This window comes from Hypanus sabinus, chromosome 9, assembly GCF_030144855.1.
Source record: "Hypanus sabinus isolate sHypSab1 chromosome 9, sHypSab1.hap1, whole genome shotgun sequence".
Classification (NCBI taxonomy): domain Eukaryota; kingdom Metazoa; phylum Chordata; class Chondrichthyes; order Myliobatiformes; family Dasyatidae; genus Hypanus; species Hypanus sabinus.
In genome coordinates, this window is record NC_082714.1 from 75,598,538 (window position 1) to 75,619,331 (window position 20,794).

The 20,794-nt window shown below is 42.8% G+C and overlaps 1 protein-coding gene across 1 annotated transcript in view; it reads right to left on the bottom strand.

The window, feature by feature from the left end:
* Positions 1–11,874: 11,874 nt before the first annotated feature.
* LOC132399489 (sorting nexin-27-like) overlaps positions 11,875–20,794 on the bottom strand; it is a 73,612-nt gene continuing 64,692 nt past the window's right edge. The window contains exons 12-13 of the mRNA XM_059979915.1: positions 18,252–18,314; positions 11,875–17,688 (exon numbers count right to left, since the gene is read on the bottom strand). Of these exons, the coding sequence (XP_059835898.1) occupies positions 17,641–17,688; positions 18,252–18,314 (111 nt within the window). The 3' untranslated portion in view covers positions 11,875–17,640. The remainder of the gene's footprint in view (positions 17,689–18,251; positions 18,315–20,794) is intronic.

Below are 20,794 nucleotides of genomic sequence, written 5' to 3' on the forward strand. Positions count from 1 at the left end.
GTCATCAGCGCTGGTTCCTCGGACCTGGGAAGGGTAGAAAGGGGTGTTTAAAGTGATTGGAGGATGTGATCAGAATAGTGTCCAGTGTGTCTCACCTGGGAGGAGGAGGGGCATGGTTGGGTGAATAGTCTGGAGTTACAATTGAAGCGCAAGTTCATAAAAAGTTAAAGGGTTAAATGGTGAGGGTGGCTGACTTGGACTGGGTGTGCAGTTCCACATATTTAGACAATCGCAGGCCAGTGCACTTGAGAAAGGACCGATAAAGAGTGCATTAGCAATCAGGAGTTGTGCTTGAAGAACAAGTTTTCAGTAGCTCATCAGATACTTAATAGAACTTTGACCAGTGACAAATAAGAACATCGGAAGTTTGAGAGGAGGTGATAGCCAGTGTTGTTCCACTGTTTAAAAAAGGCTCTAAACAGAAACCAGGAAATTTTAAGCTGGTGAGTCTGACATTACTTGTGGGAAAGTTATTGGAAGTTTCTCTAAGGGACCAGATATATAAGTATTTGGATAGACATGGACTGATTAAGGATAGTCAACATGGCCTTGTGCGTGATAGGTCATGTCTAACCAATTTTATAGAGTTTTATGAGGAAGTTTCCAGGAAAGCAAATGAAGACAAGGCAGTGGATGTTGTCTACGTGGAGCAGTTGACATGGTTCTGCATGTGAGGTGAGTCAAGAGGGTAAGAGGGTTCAGTCGCACGGAATTCAAGATGAGCTAGTAAATTGGATTAGACATTGGCTTTGTGGGAGAAGCCAGAGAGTGGTAGTAGAGGGTTGCCTCTCTGACTAGAGGCCTGTGACTAGTAGTGTGCCACAGGTATTGGTGCTAGGTTCTTTGTTGTTTGTCAAATACTGTATATTTCCATTTTTGCACGATTTTTAATCTATTTGTTATACGTATGCTTATTTATTATTTTTAATTTTAAAAAAATTCTTAATATTATGTATTGCATTGAACTGCTGCTGCTAAGTTAACAAATTCCATGACACATGCCGGTGATAATAAACCTGATTCTGATATCAATGATTTGGATGATAATGTGTTAACTGGATCAGCAAATTTGTGGTTGACGTCAAGATTGGGGGTGTAGTGGACAGTGAGGAAGGCTATCAGTTTGCAGAGGGACCTGCATCAGCTGGAAAAATGGGGTGAAAATGGCTGATGGAATTTAATACAGACAAGTGCGAGGTTTTGCACATTGGTAGGACCAACCAGGGTTGGGCTTACACAGTGAACATTAGGGCACTGGGGAGTGTTGTCGAACAAAGGGATCTGGGAATACAGGTACATAATTGGCTGAAAGAGGCATCACAGATAGATAGGGTTGTAAGGAAAGCTTTTGGCGCATTGGCCTTCATAAATCAATGTATTGAGTACAGAAGATGGGATGTTATGTTGAAATTGTATGAGACGTTGGAGAGGCCTAATTTGGAGTATCGTGTGTAGTTTTGGTCACCTACCTACAGGAAATATGTAAACAAGTTAGAAAGAGTGCAGGTAAAAATAAAAAGGATGCTGCCAGGTCTGGAGGACCTGAATTATAAGAAAAGATTGAATAGGTTCAGACTATATTCTTTAGAATATAGAAGATTGAGAGGAGATTTGATAGAGGTATACAAAATGATGAGGGGTATAGACAGGGTAAATGCAAACAGGCTTTTTCCACTGAGGTTGGGTGTGACTGCAACTAGAGGTTATGCCATAAGGGTGAAAGGTGAGATGTTTAATGGGAATATGAGGGAAACTTCTTCACTCAGGGGGTTGCAAGCGTGTGGAATGAACTGCCAGCACAAGTGGTACATGTGAGCTCAATTTCACCATTGTAAGTTTGCATAGATATATGGGTGCAGATGCAGGGTAGGAATGGCTGTTGTCCCAGGGCAGGTCTTTGGGAGTAGGCAGTTTAAATGGTTTTGACTTGAACTAGATAGGCTGAAGGACCTGTTCCTATGCTGTACTTGTGTATGACTCTGACACTGTCAAGGCAGCAGCAGGATATTCAGGCGATCGTTAGATCATTGAACAGCCAGTGTGGATTTGGAAGTGAAACTGTATTTGATAAATTAACCCAAGTCCCTTGAGAATGTAACAGGATGGGTCAGGAGGAGCAAGTAGAGTTTTGGAATCCGTTTAGTAAGATGAACAGCCAGCTCCTTGTTCCCAGGGCAGTAAAGGACATCATTTTAAAGTTTAAGGGAAATGTCGAGGTAGTTTTTTTAACACAGTTATTAGTGCTTGGAATTCACTACCATGGTGATGGTAGAGGCTGATACATTAGGGACATTTAAAAGACTCTCAGATAGGCACATGGATGTAAGTAAAATGGAGAGTTATGAGCTATGTAGGAAGAAAAGGTTAGATTGATTGTGGAGTAGGTTAAAAGGCCAGCATATTAGACCATAAGACAGGAGCAGAATTAGGCCAATTAACCCACCATGTCTGCTCCACCATCCTGTTGAGTCTGATTTATTATCCCTCGCCTGCCTTCTCACTGACTCCCTCACTAATCAAGAACTTAGCAACCTCTGCTTGACCCAATGACTTGACCTCCAGAGCCATCTAGCAGTATTCCCTCTGGTGCTGGAGTCCCCCACTATAGGAAACATTCATTCCACATCGGCCTTTCAATTTTAACTAGGTTTTAATGCAAGTTTCCACACCCCCCCCACCCCCATTCTTCTAAACTCCAGCCAGTACAGGCCCAGAGCCATCAAATGCTCTTCGTATATTAACCCTAAATTTACAGGATCATTCTTGTGAACCTCCCCTGGACCCTCCAAATTCAACACAACCTTTCTTGGATAATGGCACCAAATCTGCTTACAATACTCCCAAGTCAAATATCGAACGTTGAAAGGACTAGCTGGGATGGATGAAGAGAGGATGTTTCCTATGGTGGGGGTATCCAGAACTAGTGGGCACAGCTTCAACACAGTGGGGCACCCTTTTAAAACAGAGGCAAGAGGATTTCTTTTAGCCAGAGAGTAGTGAATCTCTGGAATTCTCTGCCACAGACTGCAGTGGAGACAAAGTCCATGGGTGTATTGAAGGCAGAAGTTGACAGTTTCTTGATCGGACAGAGCATCAAAGGATATGATGAGAAGGAAGGAGTATGGGGCTGAGTGGGATCCTGGATCAGCCAATGATGGAATGGCAGAGCAGATCCGATGGGCTGAATGGCCTAATTCTGTTCATATGTCTTCTGGTCTAAGTGCAGTCTGACCAATGCGAAGCCTCAGCATCACATCCTTGCTTTTATATTCTTGTCCTCTTGAAATGAATGTTAACATTCTATTTGCATTTCTTACCATTGACTCAATCTGTAAGTCAACCTTTAGGGAATCCTTCATGAGGACTCCCAAGTCCCTTTTCACTTAGGAGTTCTGCACTTTCTCCCTGCTTAGAAAATAGTCTGCACCTTTATTCCTTCTGCCAACGTGCAAGACTGTAGCCTTCCCTACATTGTATTCCATCTGCCACTTCTTTGCCCATTCTGCTAATCTATCTGAGTTCTTTTTTTGTAATTTATTTCTTATTGAAGTTCATCACCAAACATTTCCATAAGATGTTTCTTAGACATTGTACATATATATCATATAATCATACATATATAACAAATCTCCACAAAGTATTTATCAGAGGTATACACTTATAGAAAAGAGTGGAAAGAAAAAACAAGCAAAAGGAAAAAAACTATGTACAAGGGTGATTTTTTTAACAACATATTCATTGATTTGAGAGAATAAAATCAGGCCTATGAGGCATTATGTAGTTAAATCATTTTTCCCAGTATGAATCAAATTGTTCCAGCTTATGATTAACAGTTGGTGTCATCTTATAACCATATAACAATCACAGCACGGAAACAGGCCATCTCGGCCCTCCTAGTCCGTGCCGAACTCATAATCTCACCTAGTCCCACCTACCCGCACTCAGCCCATAACCCTCCACTCCTTTCCTGTCCATATACCTATCCAATTTTACCTTAAATGACACAACTGAACTGGCCTCTACTACTTCTACAGGAAGCTCATTCCACACAGCTATAACTCTCTGAGTAAAGAAATACCCCCTCCATATATCTTCTCCATTTTGTAAAATCTCTTTTCAACTATCCTTGAGGTATACATCCAAAATATACGGTCTTACTCTCTAAGGGTAGTTCATATTTAAAGATGTCTTGTAGGGCATTGTGTATCCCAATAGTTTTTTGATAACAGGGCAGTCCCAAAAAAATATGATAATGATTTGTATTTTGATTTCCACAATTTCTCCAGCAAACAGGGAGGTTACTATCATAATGGGATTTCTGAGAGGGTGTCATAAAATATCTTATGAAGTCTTTCCATCCAAACTCCCTCCATTTCTGTGAACTGGTACATTTCCACTGATACCTCCATATTATTGTCCATTCTTCCTCAGATATAATTATCCCTCCTTCCTTCTCCCATTTTGTTTTAATGTATGAAGTCGAATGTGTTGTAAGATTTGACAACCCCTTATACATACTTGAGATGATTCTACTACCGTTATCTGAATTATATGCTTCTCAAAATAGCTCTATCAAGCACGTTCCATTTCATCCTTGCCTTCTTTCGGTATAGCTGAGATTATCGCTTCCTTCCAACTAGGTGGCATTTGTGCCTTTTTTAAAGCCCAGTTCAGTGTGGGGAGTAAAACAGGAATTAACTCATTTTTAAATTCTTTGTACCTATGATTCTATGAATTCTATGAATACTGCAATGGGGGCCCTCAACTCACAAGTAGGAGGGGTTATCCCCCACAGCTAGACATTTCCTCTAGCTCAATGCAGGGTCATCTACTAGAGACAGCCTTAGAATCACACAGTCGTTGTCATTTTTGTTGTTATTTGCGTTTCTTGGTTCTTATTTGTTCAGGGAGTAGATCGATTAAGTTTTATTCTGCTAATTTCAATGATACATTGACAGATAAATACAGATGGCTAAAGACAAAGTAAAATTCATTTCTTGTAATGTCAATGGACTATTAAATCCAATCAAATGTAATAGAATTTTATCTAAAATGAAAAAAGAACAAGCCCATGTAGTATATTTACAGGAAACCCATTTAAGTGATAATGAGCATAGAAAAATAAAGAGAATGAGCTTCAATACTTTGTTTTTCTCCTCATATGAATCAGGACATAGGAGAGGAGTTGCTATTCTTATCTCAAGTAAGCTAAATTTTGAAAAAGAATTCAAAATGGGAGATAAATAGGGCAGATATATTCTGGTAAGGGGGAATATAGATGGCAATTCAGTTACTCTATTGAATATATACGCACCCCCGGGAAGTGATATTGGTTTCTTTCAGAAAATTACTGATATTATGGTAACGGAAACAGAAGATTTCCTGATATGTGGGGGAGACTTAAATTTACAATTACAACCAAACTTGGACTCTTCCAATAGAAAAACTTATGAAACAAGATCTTTACATAAGATAGTTAATACACTTTTTGAGGATGTTGGTTTAATTGATATATGGAGGGGCCTTTTCTCCGCCAGAAGGGATTACACTCATTATTCTGCTCCCCATTCTATATATATACAAGAATAGACAATTTCATGACAATTGGAAAAGACAAAGACAAAATAAACACCTGTGAAATTGGGACAACAGATGTAAGTGACCATGCACCTATATATTTATCCGTTGATTTTGACCTATAACCAAAGAATACTATTTGGAAACTAAAGTCAAGTCTACTCAATGATCCGTACTTCAAGGAACAAATTTTAAAAGAAATTGGTCTCTACTTAGAATTTAATGATAATGGAGAGGTTTCACCTCCCATTTTATGGGATACTCTGAAGGCTGTCTTAAGATGGAAAATATTAGTGATATCTTCATATAAGAAAAAAATAAGGAATAATACATTAGAAGAATTACAAAATAGGCTGAAGGAACTAGAGGAAAAAAACACAAATTGAATTTGGCACAGGATACATTAAGGGAAATTAAAAATTTAGGAATGAAGTTAGTAACCTGGCTACACAAGAAATCATGAAAAATTTAATGTTTCTGAAACAGAGACATTATGAAAGTGGATCAAATACTGGCGTGGAAACTGAAAAAAAAGATAGTAGAAAATACAATTCATAGAATTAGGGACCCAAGAACAAAACTGATAAAAAAAATAAGCTAAGTGAAATTCAAAAAGCTTTTGAAGTGTTTTACAAAATTCTATATTCCAAAGTTTCAGAGGGAAGCATAACCCAAATTGACACCTTCTTCAATTCTCTCGAGTTACCCAATTTAAGTGAAGAACAAAATAGAACGATGACTGCTGACATAACTGAAGTTGAATTAAAAGCTGCAATTAGTAGGCTTAAGTTAAGCAAGTCACCAGGATCAGATGGGTATACAGCAGAGTGGTACAAAGAATTTAAAAATGAGTTAATTCCTGCTTTACTCCTGTTGGAAAAGAGAGGAGAGATACCGCTTCTACCTCTTCCAACGATTCTGAGTGAGGCACAGAGAGATCTGTATTTACTGACAATTACCTTTATTGGTCAAACTAACAAATACGTGAATTCATACACTAAATACCTTGTGCGCACACCTGCTAAGTACCCCTGACTCTCCTGGATAGTCAAAGAACAGCAAAGGAATTACCCGGGCGGAGGAATTTACGCTGGCCAGGCGCTCCTTGTTCCTCGTGGACGTGACTCACTCTCCACGTGCTTCAGGAAGGGTTCTTCTCACTTGAGTCTGCGATGGTTATTCTTCTAGTTACCGCCACCGGCGCACACAAAGCATCCACTTTTATATCCATTGCTTATCAATTCAAATGTCGCATTCCCGTGTCCTTGGACGCAGGTCATGTGTCTGGCCTTTAACACCTGGTCATTGGCTCTGGTCCAAAGCTGCATCCATCTATTGTCCTCTCCCCATCAAGGGACAGTTGCTGACTCATGGCTCTTTGTTCTCAGTCAGCAATGAGCTCGAGTCGCTTCAGGCATTCACAAGTCTGCATGTTATAGCCAACCAAAGAACACCTGACAAACAACTCCTTATTTGGAAATGAGCTCCAGTCCAGCAAATTACCTGAAGTCTTTGTATCTTCTTTAAAACACTAATCAAGTCCAGTATGTCAAGCTCACAAAATGGAGAATCGAGTGTCTTCACAAAATGGCAGCCTCCATCCCCCAAGCACACGGCAAGAACAAAGACTGCTTCCACTGTCCTTGATTCATTTGAATTCACTGATTTGAAGATTATCATTCTTTCTGGCCAACACTCCCCACACTGAACTAGGCTCTAAAAAAGGCACAAATGCCACCCAGTTGGAAGGAAGCAATAATCTCAGCTATACCGAAAGAAGGCGAGGATAAAATGGAATGTGGGTCATTTAGAGCGATATCCGGTCTTATTGTAGATTATAGGTGATTTACCTCCATGATGGCCAAACGATTAGAGGAGTTTCTACCCATACTGATACGTTACAATCAGACAGGTTTTATACGACAACACCAAACACAAGACAATATATGAAGGACACTTCACATTATGGATCATATACAAAAAATAAAATTGAAGCAATAGTGATAAGCGTGGTTGCTGAAAAGGCATTTGATTCGGTTAATTGGAATTTTCTTTACAGAATTTTACATAGATTTGGTTTCCAAGACACAATTATTAAAACTATACAGACACTATATGACGACCCTACTGCTAGGATTAAAATCAATGGATATTTATCAAATAGTCTTACCCTAGAAAGGGGCACGAGACAGGGTTGTGCATGGTCACTGCTACTCTTTGCGTTATATCTGGAACTATTAACTCAATACATCAGACAAAATGAAGATATCAGGGGAATTACTATTAAAGGGACAGAGCATAAATTGGCTTGTTATGTGGATGATATTTTGATCTATCTAATGCAACCAACATACTCTTTACCTAAATTGATGCAATCCTTTGAACAATATGGTCAATTATCAGGATACAAGATCAACATAGATAAAACCCAATTACTTTCATATTACTATAGCCCACCAAGAGAAATTGAAAGTCGATACCCCTGGGCATGGCACAGAGTCTTTCAGATATTTGGGCATCATTATGCCAAAAGATTTGGCAAAATTATCAGAATGTAATTATCAGCCTTGATATAAAAAAAATTAAGGAAGATATGGCAAGATGGAACCTGATCCCTTTTTTCAGTCTCAGTTCAAGGATTGAGTCTATTAAAATGAATATACTGCCCAGACTGTTATATCTCTTTCAGACCCTACCAATAGAGATTAATCAAAATCAATTCAATGAATGGATCAAGATGTTATCAAGGTATATTTGGCAAGGTAAAAGGCCTAGGGTTCGTCTCAAAACTTTGCAATTAGCAAAGGAAAAGAGGGGGGTGGGGCCTACCTTCTCTTAGAGATTATTATTTTGCAGCACAGTTGAGAGCTGTGATATGTTGGTGCAACCCATCATATGACGCTCAATGGAAAAACATTGAGGAGCGGGTACTTCCCATCCCCATACAAGCAATTTTGGCTGATAACAACCTGCAAAGGTACATAAATACTATTGATAACCCATGGGTGAAATTGACTCTTAAAATATGGAAAATTACTATAAGAGAATATAATCTAGAGGGAGATATTGCAATTCTTAAATGTGCATATGACTCTGATTTTACACCAAATAAATTGGATGCTAGATTTAAGGACTGGACAGGTAAAAGAACAACAGTTCTTTGCAACATAATGAAAGAAGGCACACTGTTCAGTTTTGAAATGCTTAAAGAGAAACTTATTAGAAAAACAAGATTTTTTATCGGTATTTACAGATGTGTCAATATGTTAATAAGATGCTTAAAACTGTAACCAAGGCAAGTACATGCTTGATAGAGCTACTTAGAGAAGCATATAATTCAGATAACGGTAGTAGAATCATTTCAAGCATGTATAAGGGGTTGTCAAATCTTACAACACATTCAACTTCATACGTTAAAACAAAATGGGAGAAGGAAGGAGGGATAATTATATCTGAGGAAGAATGGACAATAATATGGAGGTATCAATGGAAGTGTACCAGTTCACAGAAATGGAGAGAGTTTGGATGGAAAAACTTGATAAGATATTTTATTACACCCTCTCAGAAATCCCATTATGATAGTAACCTCCCTGTTTGCTGGAGAAATTGTGGAAATCAAATGCAAATCATTATTATAATTTTTGGGACTGCCCTGTTATCAAAAATTCTTGGAGGGGGATACACAATGCCCTACAAGACATCTTTAAATGTGAAATACCCTTAGAGAGTAAGACCATATATTTTGTATACCTCAAGAATGATTGAAAAGAGATAAATATTTAATGAAAATACTGTTGGTGGCTGGTAAAAAGACTCTTACTAGGAAATGGTTATCACAGTAGAGGCCAGCTTTAAATACACAAATGGAAATTACAATGGACATTTACAAAATGGAGAAGGTAACAGCATCTGTTAATCATAAGCTGAAACAATTTGATTCATACTGGGAAAAATGGTTTAACTACATAATGCCTCTTAGGCCTGATTTTATTTACACAAATCAATGAATATATTGTAAAAAAAGATTACTCTCTACTTGTTCATAGTTTTTTCCTTTTGCTTGTTTTTTTTCTTTCCACTCTTTTCTATAAGTGTATACCTCAGATAAATACTTTGAGATTTGTGATATATATGTACAATGTCTGAAATACATCTTATGGAAATGTTTGTTTGATGATGAACTTCAATAAAAAAAATTACAAAAGAAGGACTTGTCAAATAGGATTAAGGAGAACCCCAAAGCCCCAATTCCATTGCTGATTCTGGGCACTGGACTCAAAAGATATTCCGCCTTTAAAGGTTTGCCAGAGTTGTCTGAGGAATAAGTCATCCCAGTCCGTGGGGAGAACAGAAGAAGTGGGGCTGTTCTCCTTGTAGCAGAGAAGGTTGAGAGGAGATTTAAAGGAGACATTATCAATCACAAATGGTTTCTAAATCAGAAAGAACTTCCTTCACTGACAGTAGGTTCAGCGAACTGATGAAGTTTTTTATGCAGTACATTGGAAGTAGGTTCAACGGGAAGGCAGCAGGATAAATGGGAGAAGAGCTGACTTATGGGAGCAACAAGGGCTGAGCTGGGCATCAGTAGATTCTAACTTGTTTGGCAGAAGATACATGTAGATGCTTTACTATCTGATGATTTTATTCCAGCCTTGACATCTTTTGCTCCAAAAGGCTGTTGAAGACGTGAAGCAGGGCTCTATCAAGCTGACTTTCAAGTCTAGCCAGCATCAAAGCCAGCATGGATTTACCAAGGGCAAATCATGCTTGACTAATCTGTTGGAGTTTTTTGAGGGTGTAACAAGGATGTTAGACGAGGGTAAGCCAGTGGATGTAGTGTACCTAGATTTTCAGAAGGCATTCGATAAGGTGCCACATAGGAGATTGGTGAATAAAATCAGAGCTCATGGCATTGGGGGCAGGGTTTCCACATGGATAGAAAACTGGTTGGCAGATAGAAAGCAAAGGGTAGCAGTGAATGGGTGTTTCTCGGACTGGCTGGAGGTGACTAGTGGGGTACCACAGGGCTCTGTATTGGGACCACAGCTCTTTACGATTTATGTCAACGATTTAGATGAGGGCATTGAAAACTATATCAGCAAGTTTGCTGACGATACTAAACTGGGTGGCAGTGTGACATGCGAAGAGGATGTTAGAATACAGGGAGACTTGGATAGGCTGGGTGAGTGGGCAGATACTTGGCAGATGTCATTCAATGTGAATAAATGTGAAGTTATCCACTTTGGAAGCATGAACAAGAGGGCAGAGTATTGTCTGGACGGTGTAGAGTTAGGTAAGGGAGAAATGCAAAGAGACTTAGGAGTCCTAGTTCATCAGTCAATGAAGGTGAATGAGCAAGTGCAACAGGCAGTGAAGAGGGCAAATGGAATGTTGGCCTTTATTACAAGGGGAATTGAGTACAAGAGCAAGGATGTCCTTTTGCATTTGTACAGGGCCCTGGTGAGACCACACCTGGAATATTGTGTACAGTTTTGGTCTCCAGGTTTAAGGAAGGACATTCTGGCAATTGAGGAAGTGCAGCGTAGATTAACTAGGTTGATTCCTGGGATGGCAGGGCTGTCTTAAGCAGAGAGATTGGAGAGATTGGGCTTGTACACACTGGAATTGAGGAGATTGAGAGGGGATCTGATTGAAACATTTAAGATAATTAAAGGATTTGATAGGATTGAGGCAGGAAATATGTTCCAGATGTTGGGAGAGTCCAGTACCAGAGGGCATGGATTGAGAATAAGAGGTCAGTTATTTAAAACAGAGTTGAGGAAAAACTTCTTCTCCCAGAGAGTTGTGGAGGTGTGGAATGCACTGCCTCGGAAGATGGTGGAGGCCAATTCTCTGGATGCTTTCAAGAAGAAGCTAGATAGATATCTGATGGATAGGGGAATCAAGGGATATGGGGACAAGGCAGGGACTGGGTATTGATAGTGAATGATCAGCCATGATCTCAGAATGGCGGTGCAGACTCGAGGGGCCGAATGGTCTACTTCTGCACCTATTGTCTATTGTCTATTGTTACGAACCCCATAACTGGGTGTCTTACCAGCAAAGATAGGAGTATCCATTGGAGTCTGGTGATACTATTTTTAAACAGTATTTATTAGTAAAAATACACAAAAATAATATCAATGCAAATATACAGATAATAAACATCATCAATACTAAACCTAAAAGTGCGGGTATAATAATAATCAATAAGAAATAAGCTCTATCATTGTCTAGGGGATAATGAATTGTCCGATGGAAATATAAAGTTCAGTTCAGTTCATGCAGGCTGTGGTAGTTGTTCGTTGCTGTGTTGCAATTGTTGGTGGGGGAGGGGGAGAGAGGAGAGAGGAGAGAGGGAGAGAAGTAACAGCTATTGACTTGCCGACTTTCCTTCACGATCTTGATCCATCAATGCGTTGTTGTTGTGGCCATTCATGTATGACCCCTCCGTCCTTTAGCTAGACCGTTCCATGGTGGACTCGTCACCCAGGCAAGGGTGGACACACACACAAGCCCCACCGGTCTCGTAGCATCTCTCCTGGTGCGTCTGAAGGGTGTTGCCCCAGACCCTACCTTTATCCCCACTCACAGGGTCTCAGGAGTCAATCAGGTTGGGATGATGCAACCCATCAAACCCAGCCCACTCTGGTTGCCCCCTGAAGGGTTTCAAAGAATAGAACAGTACCTAGTACACAAACCTTCTCCAAAAGACAATAGCAGTAATCAGTGGTTCCATTCCACTTTTGGTAGGAGGAGACATTCCACTTTGTGTATCTCTGCGTTGTCTCTCTCTCATTAACTGACATGAACTGGTTATCAATAACAACTGTCTTGGCAGATTTCCTTTTGTCCCTATCATTTCCTTGGTAGCAGCCTTGAAATAGTAGCGATTTGCGATTTCTCCAAAAGTGGGGGGGGGGCGACTTTGCATCCTTCTGCCCATCAGAGTTGCTCCTCATTCGTAACACTATCTTTTCTTTCATTTCGTCCTGACGAAGGGTCTTGGCTCGAAACATCAACAATGCTTCTTCCTATAGATGTTGACTGGACTGCTGCGTTCCACCAGAATTTTGTGTGTGTTGCTTGAATTTCCAGCATCTGCAGATTTCCTCGTGTTTGCTTTTTAAATTCACTACTTCAAAGCCTCTGCCAGTGATGCCTACACTGAAGTTTAAATCTTCTCTTCAACAAAAGTTCAGTGAAACCTTCTCTCGCTGCTCCCATCTATAATTTCTTCAGCCCGATGACTTTCAAATCTCTATCTTTTCTTTCAGTTCGTCCTGACAAAGGGACACGGCCCGAAACGTCGACAGCGATCTTCCTAAATGTCTTCCTATAGATGCTGCCTAACCTGCTGCGTTCCACCTGCATTTTGTGTGTGTTGCTCTGTCAAGCTGGGTGAGAATTGCGGAGTCAAGGGATATGGGGAGAAGGCAGGAATGGGATACTGATTGTGGGTGATCAGCCATGATCACATTGAATGGTGGTGCTGGCTCGAAGGGCCGAATGGCCCACTCCTGCACCTATTGTCTATTGAGAAGACGTACCAACTGCAGAGATTGGTTGAGCAGCGTAAGATGGTCATGGTAAAAAAGTGCTTTCATTGTTGTCTGCTCACTGTTGTCACTGGGGTTTCAGGGCCTGCAGTATAACTGTGTCACCTGTTGATTTGCATGCTAACGGAAACTAGGGTTAGAGATTTGGGATTTAAAATCTGGATTGCACTGGTTTTGGATTGGAAGTCTGATTCAGACTGAGTTGGACTCAGATTGCCAGCCTGGTACAATGGATTTAATCACTGTTCATCACTGCGTCCCTGATGACTTTGGTTTGGTCAGTCTGTGATTCCTGATCCAGTGTTGATCAGTCTGCAAGCAATGTTGTAGGGATGGCTGTCCTATGCTTGTTTAGGAGGTGTGGGAGAACATGACCGTGGTTGGGGCCAGCCAGACTGCAATTACTCCAGTGGGAGGGGCATGCCAGGCTACAGTTGGCCCAGTGGGAGGGGCATGCCAGGCTACAGTTGGCCCAGTGGGAGGGCCATACCAGACTGCAGTTGGCCCAGCGGGAGGGGTGTACCAGATTGCAGTTGGCCCAGCGGGAGGGGAGTGCCAGGCTGCAGTTGGCCCAGTGGGAAGGGTGTGCCAGGCTGCAGTTGGCCCAGTGGGAGAGCATGCCAGGCTGCCATGGTTTGAGTATGGCTGGCCACACTCCATTTGGTCTAGGACGGGGAATTGCAAACCTACAATTAGTCTTGGAGGGGTCGCCAGTTGTCTGGTTGGGTTGCTGGCCAGGCTGCCATTGGGTCTCGCTTGGCTGGGACTGGTCTGGGCATGGACTTAACTGAGCTGTGATTGGTTCAGGATGGGTGTCTTCCTAGGTGTGATTGGTCTAAGGATGATCCCAGTTGGGCTGTGATTGGTGTGGGGATGGTCCTGACCGGGATGTGATTGATGTGGGGATGGTCCCGGCCAGGATATGATTGGTGGTGGAAACAGCCCCGGCCGGGATGTGATTGGTGTGGGGATGGCCCCGGCTGGGATGTGGTTAGTCTGGGAATGGTCCCGACTGGGATGTGATTGGTGTGGGGATGATCCCCACTGGGATGTGATTAGTCTGGGAATGGTCCCGACCAGGATGTGCTTGGTGTGGGGATGGTCCCTGCTGGTATGTGATTAGTCTGGGAATGGCCCCGGCTGGGATGTGATTGGTGTGGGGATGGTCCCAGCTGGGATGTGATTAGTCTGGGAATGGCCCCGGCCGGGATGTAATTGGTGTGGGGATCACTTTTGGAGGCGACGTGATAAAAATATGCAGAAGCCTTATGGGGATATCTTGCCTGACAAATGTGTTGGAATTTTTTGAAGATATGACAGGATAGACAAAACAGTGGAAGACCTTTGACAGGGGGCCACACATGAAGCTGCTTAACAAGATGAGATCCCATGGTATTACAGGAAGTGGAGTGGTCAGCTTTCATGCCATTAGGCTGTGGACAACCCAGGTGGAACACAAGATGTTAGAGTCAGAGTAGTACTGCCTGGAAATAAGCCCTTCAGCTCAACTGGTCCATGCCAACCATAGATCTTCCTTGCTTACTATCAGCATCATGTGCCCTACACTGCCAGAGCCTTGGCAACCACTTTCTTCTACTGCGATCTGTCGGCAGTCAAACCTCTTGCATCTCTGGCAGTGAGGCTGGTCCACTTCTTGATGTTGTTGATCCAGGTCGTCTTCTGTCGGCCTCAGGAGTGGCTTCCTTCTACTCCGCCTTCACGCACAGTGCGTTCCAGTGTGTCATCAGTTCTTGAAATGTGTCCAAACCAAGTTTCCTTTGGATAACGGTTTCCAGAAGTATTGGTTTCGTGCCAATCATTTCTAGAATGAAATTATTGGATCTCCTTTCAATGTATGATACCCTGAAGATCTGTCTGTATGTCCACGTCTCAAATGCTGTCAACTTCTTTTTAGCAGCTGCTTTTAGGGTCCATGTTTCACAGCCATATAAGGGCTACTGGCCAGACAAGACTCCTAAGGAGGTGCATCTCGGTGTCAGTGCTCACAGATCTGTCTTTCCAGTTGTTCCAGAGTTTGGTAGCGCTTGTGCATATCATTGCTAGCCTTCGCCTTATTTCCTTGCTGCATTCGTTTGTGTCATTTAGTTCTGCACCGAGGTATATAAAGGAGGACACTTGTTCGATCTTGTTTCCGATGTGGATGTCAGCTTGAATCGCAGTTCCTTGCTAATCCCTCCAAATACCTCTTAAATGTTGCAATTGTACCCACCTCAACCATTTCTTCTGGCAGCTCATTGCAGGTACTCACTACCCTAAGTGCAAAGACGTCGTCCCTCAGGTCTCCTTTAAACTTGTCCCCTCTTGTATCTGACCTCGCATTTTGGACTGCTCAATCCTGGGGACAAGACTTATCTTATCTTATCAATACTTATTTTATAAATTCAAATTACATCAGCTCCCATTCTCCTCCGCTTCAAGAAACAAAGATGCGGTGTGGCCAACGTCTCCCAAGAACTCACGCAGAATCCTCCTAAATATCTTATGTAAAAGGGTGACCAAATTTCTGTACACAATGTTGTTGTTGCAGTTGGGGTTTGGCCTTGCCCTGCCAGTGCAGATAGCCAATGACAGACAATCTTGATGAAGGGTCTCTTGCTGAATGCAGGACACTGGCCTGGAGAAGCTGTGAATGACAATACCCTCTTGGGACCCTGGCCAAGCTGAAGAAATCTTCTGGAATATCTCTGCTCAGTAATTCCATGCTGTCTAATATAAAGCTCCCTGACACCACAGCTGGTAGGGTGGTTGGAAAGGTGTTTCCAGAGACACTGAAACAAGCCCTTCAGCCTAACTCGTCCATGCCAACCAAAGTGCCGACATGAGCTTGTCCGATATGCCTACAATTGGCTCAGGATCCCATAAACCCTTCGTATCAGTGTATCTTTTAAGGTCACCATTCAGCCTCCTACAATTCAGGAACCAATGAGAAAACAATACTAACTTTCAGAACCGCACCGAAAAATCAGATTTATTTAAAATATGTTACAGTTTAATTACAATGAACCTCATTTTTGGTAATTTTCTTTTTACAGATGAAGGTATTAGTGTTGTTAGAAAGGGGTTTTGAACACAACTGAAGGTTTATACTGCTAGGTCAGCACAGGCGAATGGGGCCAAAGGGCCTGCATCCATGCAGTATAACTGACTATGATATCGACGATCCACGCTCAGTCACAACTCCTGATGGAATAATTAGGACAAAATGGATGAGTGACTGTGTAAACGCTGGCTGGGGTACAGTGCTGTAATGCTGGGCAGTGACAACTCCCAATCCCTAGCATGAGACCCTGGAGCGTGACTGACACCTGGATTTGATTCGATTCCAATCTCTGGTGGTCTGTGTGGAGTCTTCACATTCTTCCAGTGACCTCATGGGTTTCCCCCCTGGCTCCGATTCTATCCCGCATCCCAATGACACGCAGGGTCAGTGGTTTAATCTGCCGCTGTGAATCGTCTTCCTCGGTATTTGGGTGAGGCGTAGAATCTGGGAGGGAATTGGTGAGAATGTGGAGAGAGGGAAGTGGGAATGGCATAAGTGGATGGTGAACTTACTGGGCCTGGTTCTGCACTGGATCATTCTGTAATGAAGAGTTCACTGCTCAGGACCCAGTGACCCTGTGAATGTTTCACTGGTGAGGCTATCACCCATCACTGTACCCAGGCCAGGAAACGCACTCGCCCACACAGTGTCACTGCAGGGGCTGTGAAGAGGCAGCACATTAAGGGGCCAGTGGACAGGACAGAACTCAATGCCAGGTAGGATCTTGTGGCAGAGGCAGTCAAGTGCCAAATTAACTCCTCAAAAAGCAGCTATGGCTACCCAGTCAGTCTTTCCATTGGCTTGTACAGAGCCAGAGTGGAGGATCAGACCACTTGGGAATGCTTAGAGGGAATAGACAGCTGAGATACTCCACCCACTAACGGGATGGATGGCAGGAAATGTGGACTGCCTCTCACAAGGTTAGGGTGTCATTCAGTGGAGGTGTCGCTGAAAGAAGTAGGGAGAGGTGATGAGGAGAATGTACCTTGCCTCTTCCTCTTCCTTCGTTGGCAACGAACAACCTCACACCACCTTCCCGAACCTCTGCCATCTCTCCTACCCCACAATCGAGGGCAAGTGCAGAGGGTTGGAGAGTGAGCCAGTGGGGGAATGCTAAGTGTGAGGATATTTGTACATCCTGGGAAAGAGAAATCTGCCACGGTGGCATATTAGAGTCGGGAGGCACAGACTGGACCTGGGGAAGTGTACCCACCCCATGAACAGAGGTACCTTGGCCAGCAGCTCCCCACCACACCCACCAGAGCATACTTCCTCCTTGGTTACGTCTCCCTCTGACAGATTAAAGAGGATTTGGGGCGTGACCCTATAGGTCTCAACAGATGGGTTCACAAGCCCAGGACAGCAGCAGCTTTGGGTTACTTCATCTGCCTGTCCTCTGTCACTCCTGGCCAGCACACATGGCCATCAACAGCCAACAGACAGCTAAGAGCTGGCCGACCTACGCTGGGAACGCAGGATCTGGAAGATGTTCTGAGGGAGGAAGGAGGGGAGAGAAAGGTGTGAGTCAGTGTAGGGTCTTGAGAAGCAATTTTATACACACACACACACACACACACACACACACAGAGGATCTACTGGGAAAGTGACGGGCTGGCAACCACTACGCTACACATTCACAGGGTCAGACACAGAATCAAGCTCCCTCCACATCATCCCATCACATACTCTCAGGGTCAGACACGGTCTAAAATTCCACATCATCCCTCCGCACCGTCCTGCCTGACCTACAGATGAGATTCAGTGCTTATCCTTTTCCCTGCAACTCCTGGTTTTGATTGTGACTTAGTAGCTCTCCTCATGGTGCTGCCTGTGTCTTGTTCATGCCGGTTCAATTCCAACCCCCATCCCCATCTCCCAGGTCAGTACCAGCAAGATCAGTGACATGCTGCACTCGCCCTCTGTGCTAACACCACCCCTGAACCAGGCACTTGCTGTCCTGCCACATCAGCACACCAGCCCTCCTCGGCAGACGAGCTGGTCACTGGGATTGTTTCCCTATGGACAACAGCTTCCCTCTTAGCCCAGCCACTTGCCTTGCTGCACACGTTGTCCTCATTACAGTTCTTGTTGTCCTTATCAGAAGCCTCATTTTCAACCTGTGGGGAGAGAGCGGTGGGGATGAGAGCAGAACACTGGCAACTGAGGGCACATCTCTCTGGATACATACAGTGCCTATAAAAAATATTCACATCACCTTCCCCCCACCCCCCCATAAGTTTTCATGGTTTAATGTTTTAATGTTTTACAACATTGAATCAAGTCAGTTTAAATTGGCTTTTTTGGCACTGATCAACAGAAAAAGACTCTATGTCAAAATGAAAACAGATCTCTACAAAGTGATCTTAAAATAAATGCTTAAGTATTTACCCCTATAATATAATCATCACTGGTGCAGCCAACTGGTTTGTCAGTCACATAACTAGATACATGGGGAATTGTTTTTGGAGACTCAGGTGAAGTCAAGGTGTTTGAATTGATTGCAGTAAAAATACACCTGCATCTGAAAGGTCGAACTGCTAATGAGTCAGTACCCTGGCAAAAACTACACCATGAAGAGAAAAGAACACTCCAAGAACTCCACAAAAAGGTTACTGAAAAACACAATTCAGGAGATAGATGCAAGAAGACTTCCAAGTCACCGAATACCCCTCAGAGTACGGTTAGGTCAATCATCAAGAAAAGTAAAGAATATGGCACAGCTGTAAATCTGCCCACAGCAGGTAGTCCTCAAAAACTGAGTGACTGTGCAAGAAGAGACTAGTGAGGGAAGCCAACAACAGACCCCTCTGAAGGAGTTACAAGCTCCATTGGCTGAGACGGGAGAGCATGCACATACAACTGTTGCCTCGGTGCTTCACCAGTTGCAGCTTTCTGGGAGAGTGGCAAAGATAAAACCACTATTAAAAAATACATGAAATCTCGGCTAGAGCTTGCCAGAAGGTATGTGGGAGAGCCTGAAGTCAGCTGGAAGATTCTATAGTCAGATGAAACTAAAATTGAGCTTAGTGGCCATCAGACTAAATGCAATGTTTGGTGTAAGCCAAACAGCGCACATCATCAAAAACATACGTGAAGCACGGTGGTGGCTGCATCACGCTGTGGGGATACTTCACTGCACCAGGCCCTGGAAGGCTTGTGAAGGTAGAGGATCAAATGAACACAATAAAACAGATGGAAAGCTGGAGGAAAACCTGATGCAGTCTGCACAAGAACTGCAACTTGGGAGAAGATTTGTTTTCCAGCAAGACAATGATCCCAAGCATAAAGCCAAAGCTACAAAGTAATGGCTTAAAAACAACAAAGTTAAATTTGTGGAGTGGCCAAGTCAGAGTCCAGACCAATCCAATTGAGAATTTCTGGCTGGACTTGAAAAGGGCTGTTCACTCACAATCCCCATGCAGTCTGACAGAGCTTGATCAGTTTTGTGAAGAAGAAAGGGGAAACATTGCAGTGTCCAGATGTGCAAAGCTAATATTGATGGCTGCAACTTCTGCCAAAGGTGCATCTGGTAAATACTGACTTAAAAGGCATGAGTAATTATGCAAGCAATTATTTTGTGTTTTATATTTGTAACTAATTTAGATTACTCACTTTGTTGAGATCTGATTTCACTTTGACACAAAAGAGTCTTTTTCTGTTGATCAGTGTAAAAAAAGCCAAATTATATCCATTGTGATTCAATGTTGTCTAACAATAAAACATGAAATCCTCAGAAGGGTTGAATACTTTCTATGGGCATTGTAACAGCTTGGTACAGCAATTACTCTGCAGGTGACAAGCAACTGCAGAGAGCTGTGAACACAGTGAGTACATCACGGAAATCATCCTCCCCTCCAGGGTCTCCGTATATATTTTTCACTAACCCAGTACAGAACCCACGCACCCCGGGCATTCTTTCCCCTCCCATCAGACAAAAGATACAAAAACCTGAAAGCATGTACCTTCGGGCTCGAGGACAGCTTCTACACATTGTTCTCAAACTCTTGAATGTACCTCTTCTACAAGTATGTTAAGAGCAAGAGGATAAGATGTGAGAGAATCGGACCATTTAAGTGTGACAGTGGAAAAGTGTGTATGGAACTGGAGGAGATAGCAGAGGTATTTAATGAGTACTTTGCTTCAGTATTCACTACAGAAAAGGATCTTGGCAATTGTAGGGATGACTTACAGCAGACTGAAAAGCTTGAGCATGTAGATATTAAGAAAGAGGATGTGCAAGAACTTTTGGAAAGCATCAAGTTGGAGAAGTCACCAGGGCCAGATGAGATGTATCCCAGGCTACTGTGAAAGGCAAGGGAGGATATTGCTGAGCCTCTGGTGATGATCTTTGCATCATCAACGGGGACCAGGGAGGTTCCGGAGGATTAGAGGGTTGCAGACGTTGTTCCATTATTCAAAAAAGGGAGTAGGGATAGCCCAGGAAATTATACACCGGTGAGTCTTACTTCAGTGGTTGGTAAGTTGATGGAGAAGATCCTGAGAGGCAGGATTTATGAACATTTGGAGAGGCATAATATGATTAGGAATAGTCAGCATGGCTTTGTGAAAGGCAGGTCGTGCTTTACGAGCCTGATTG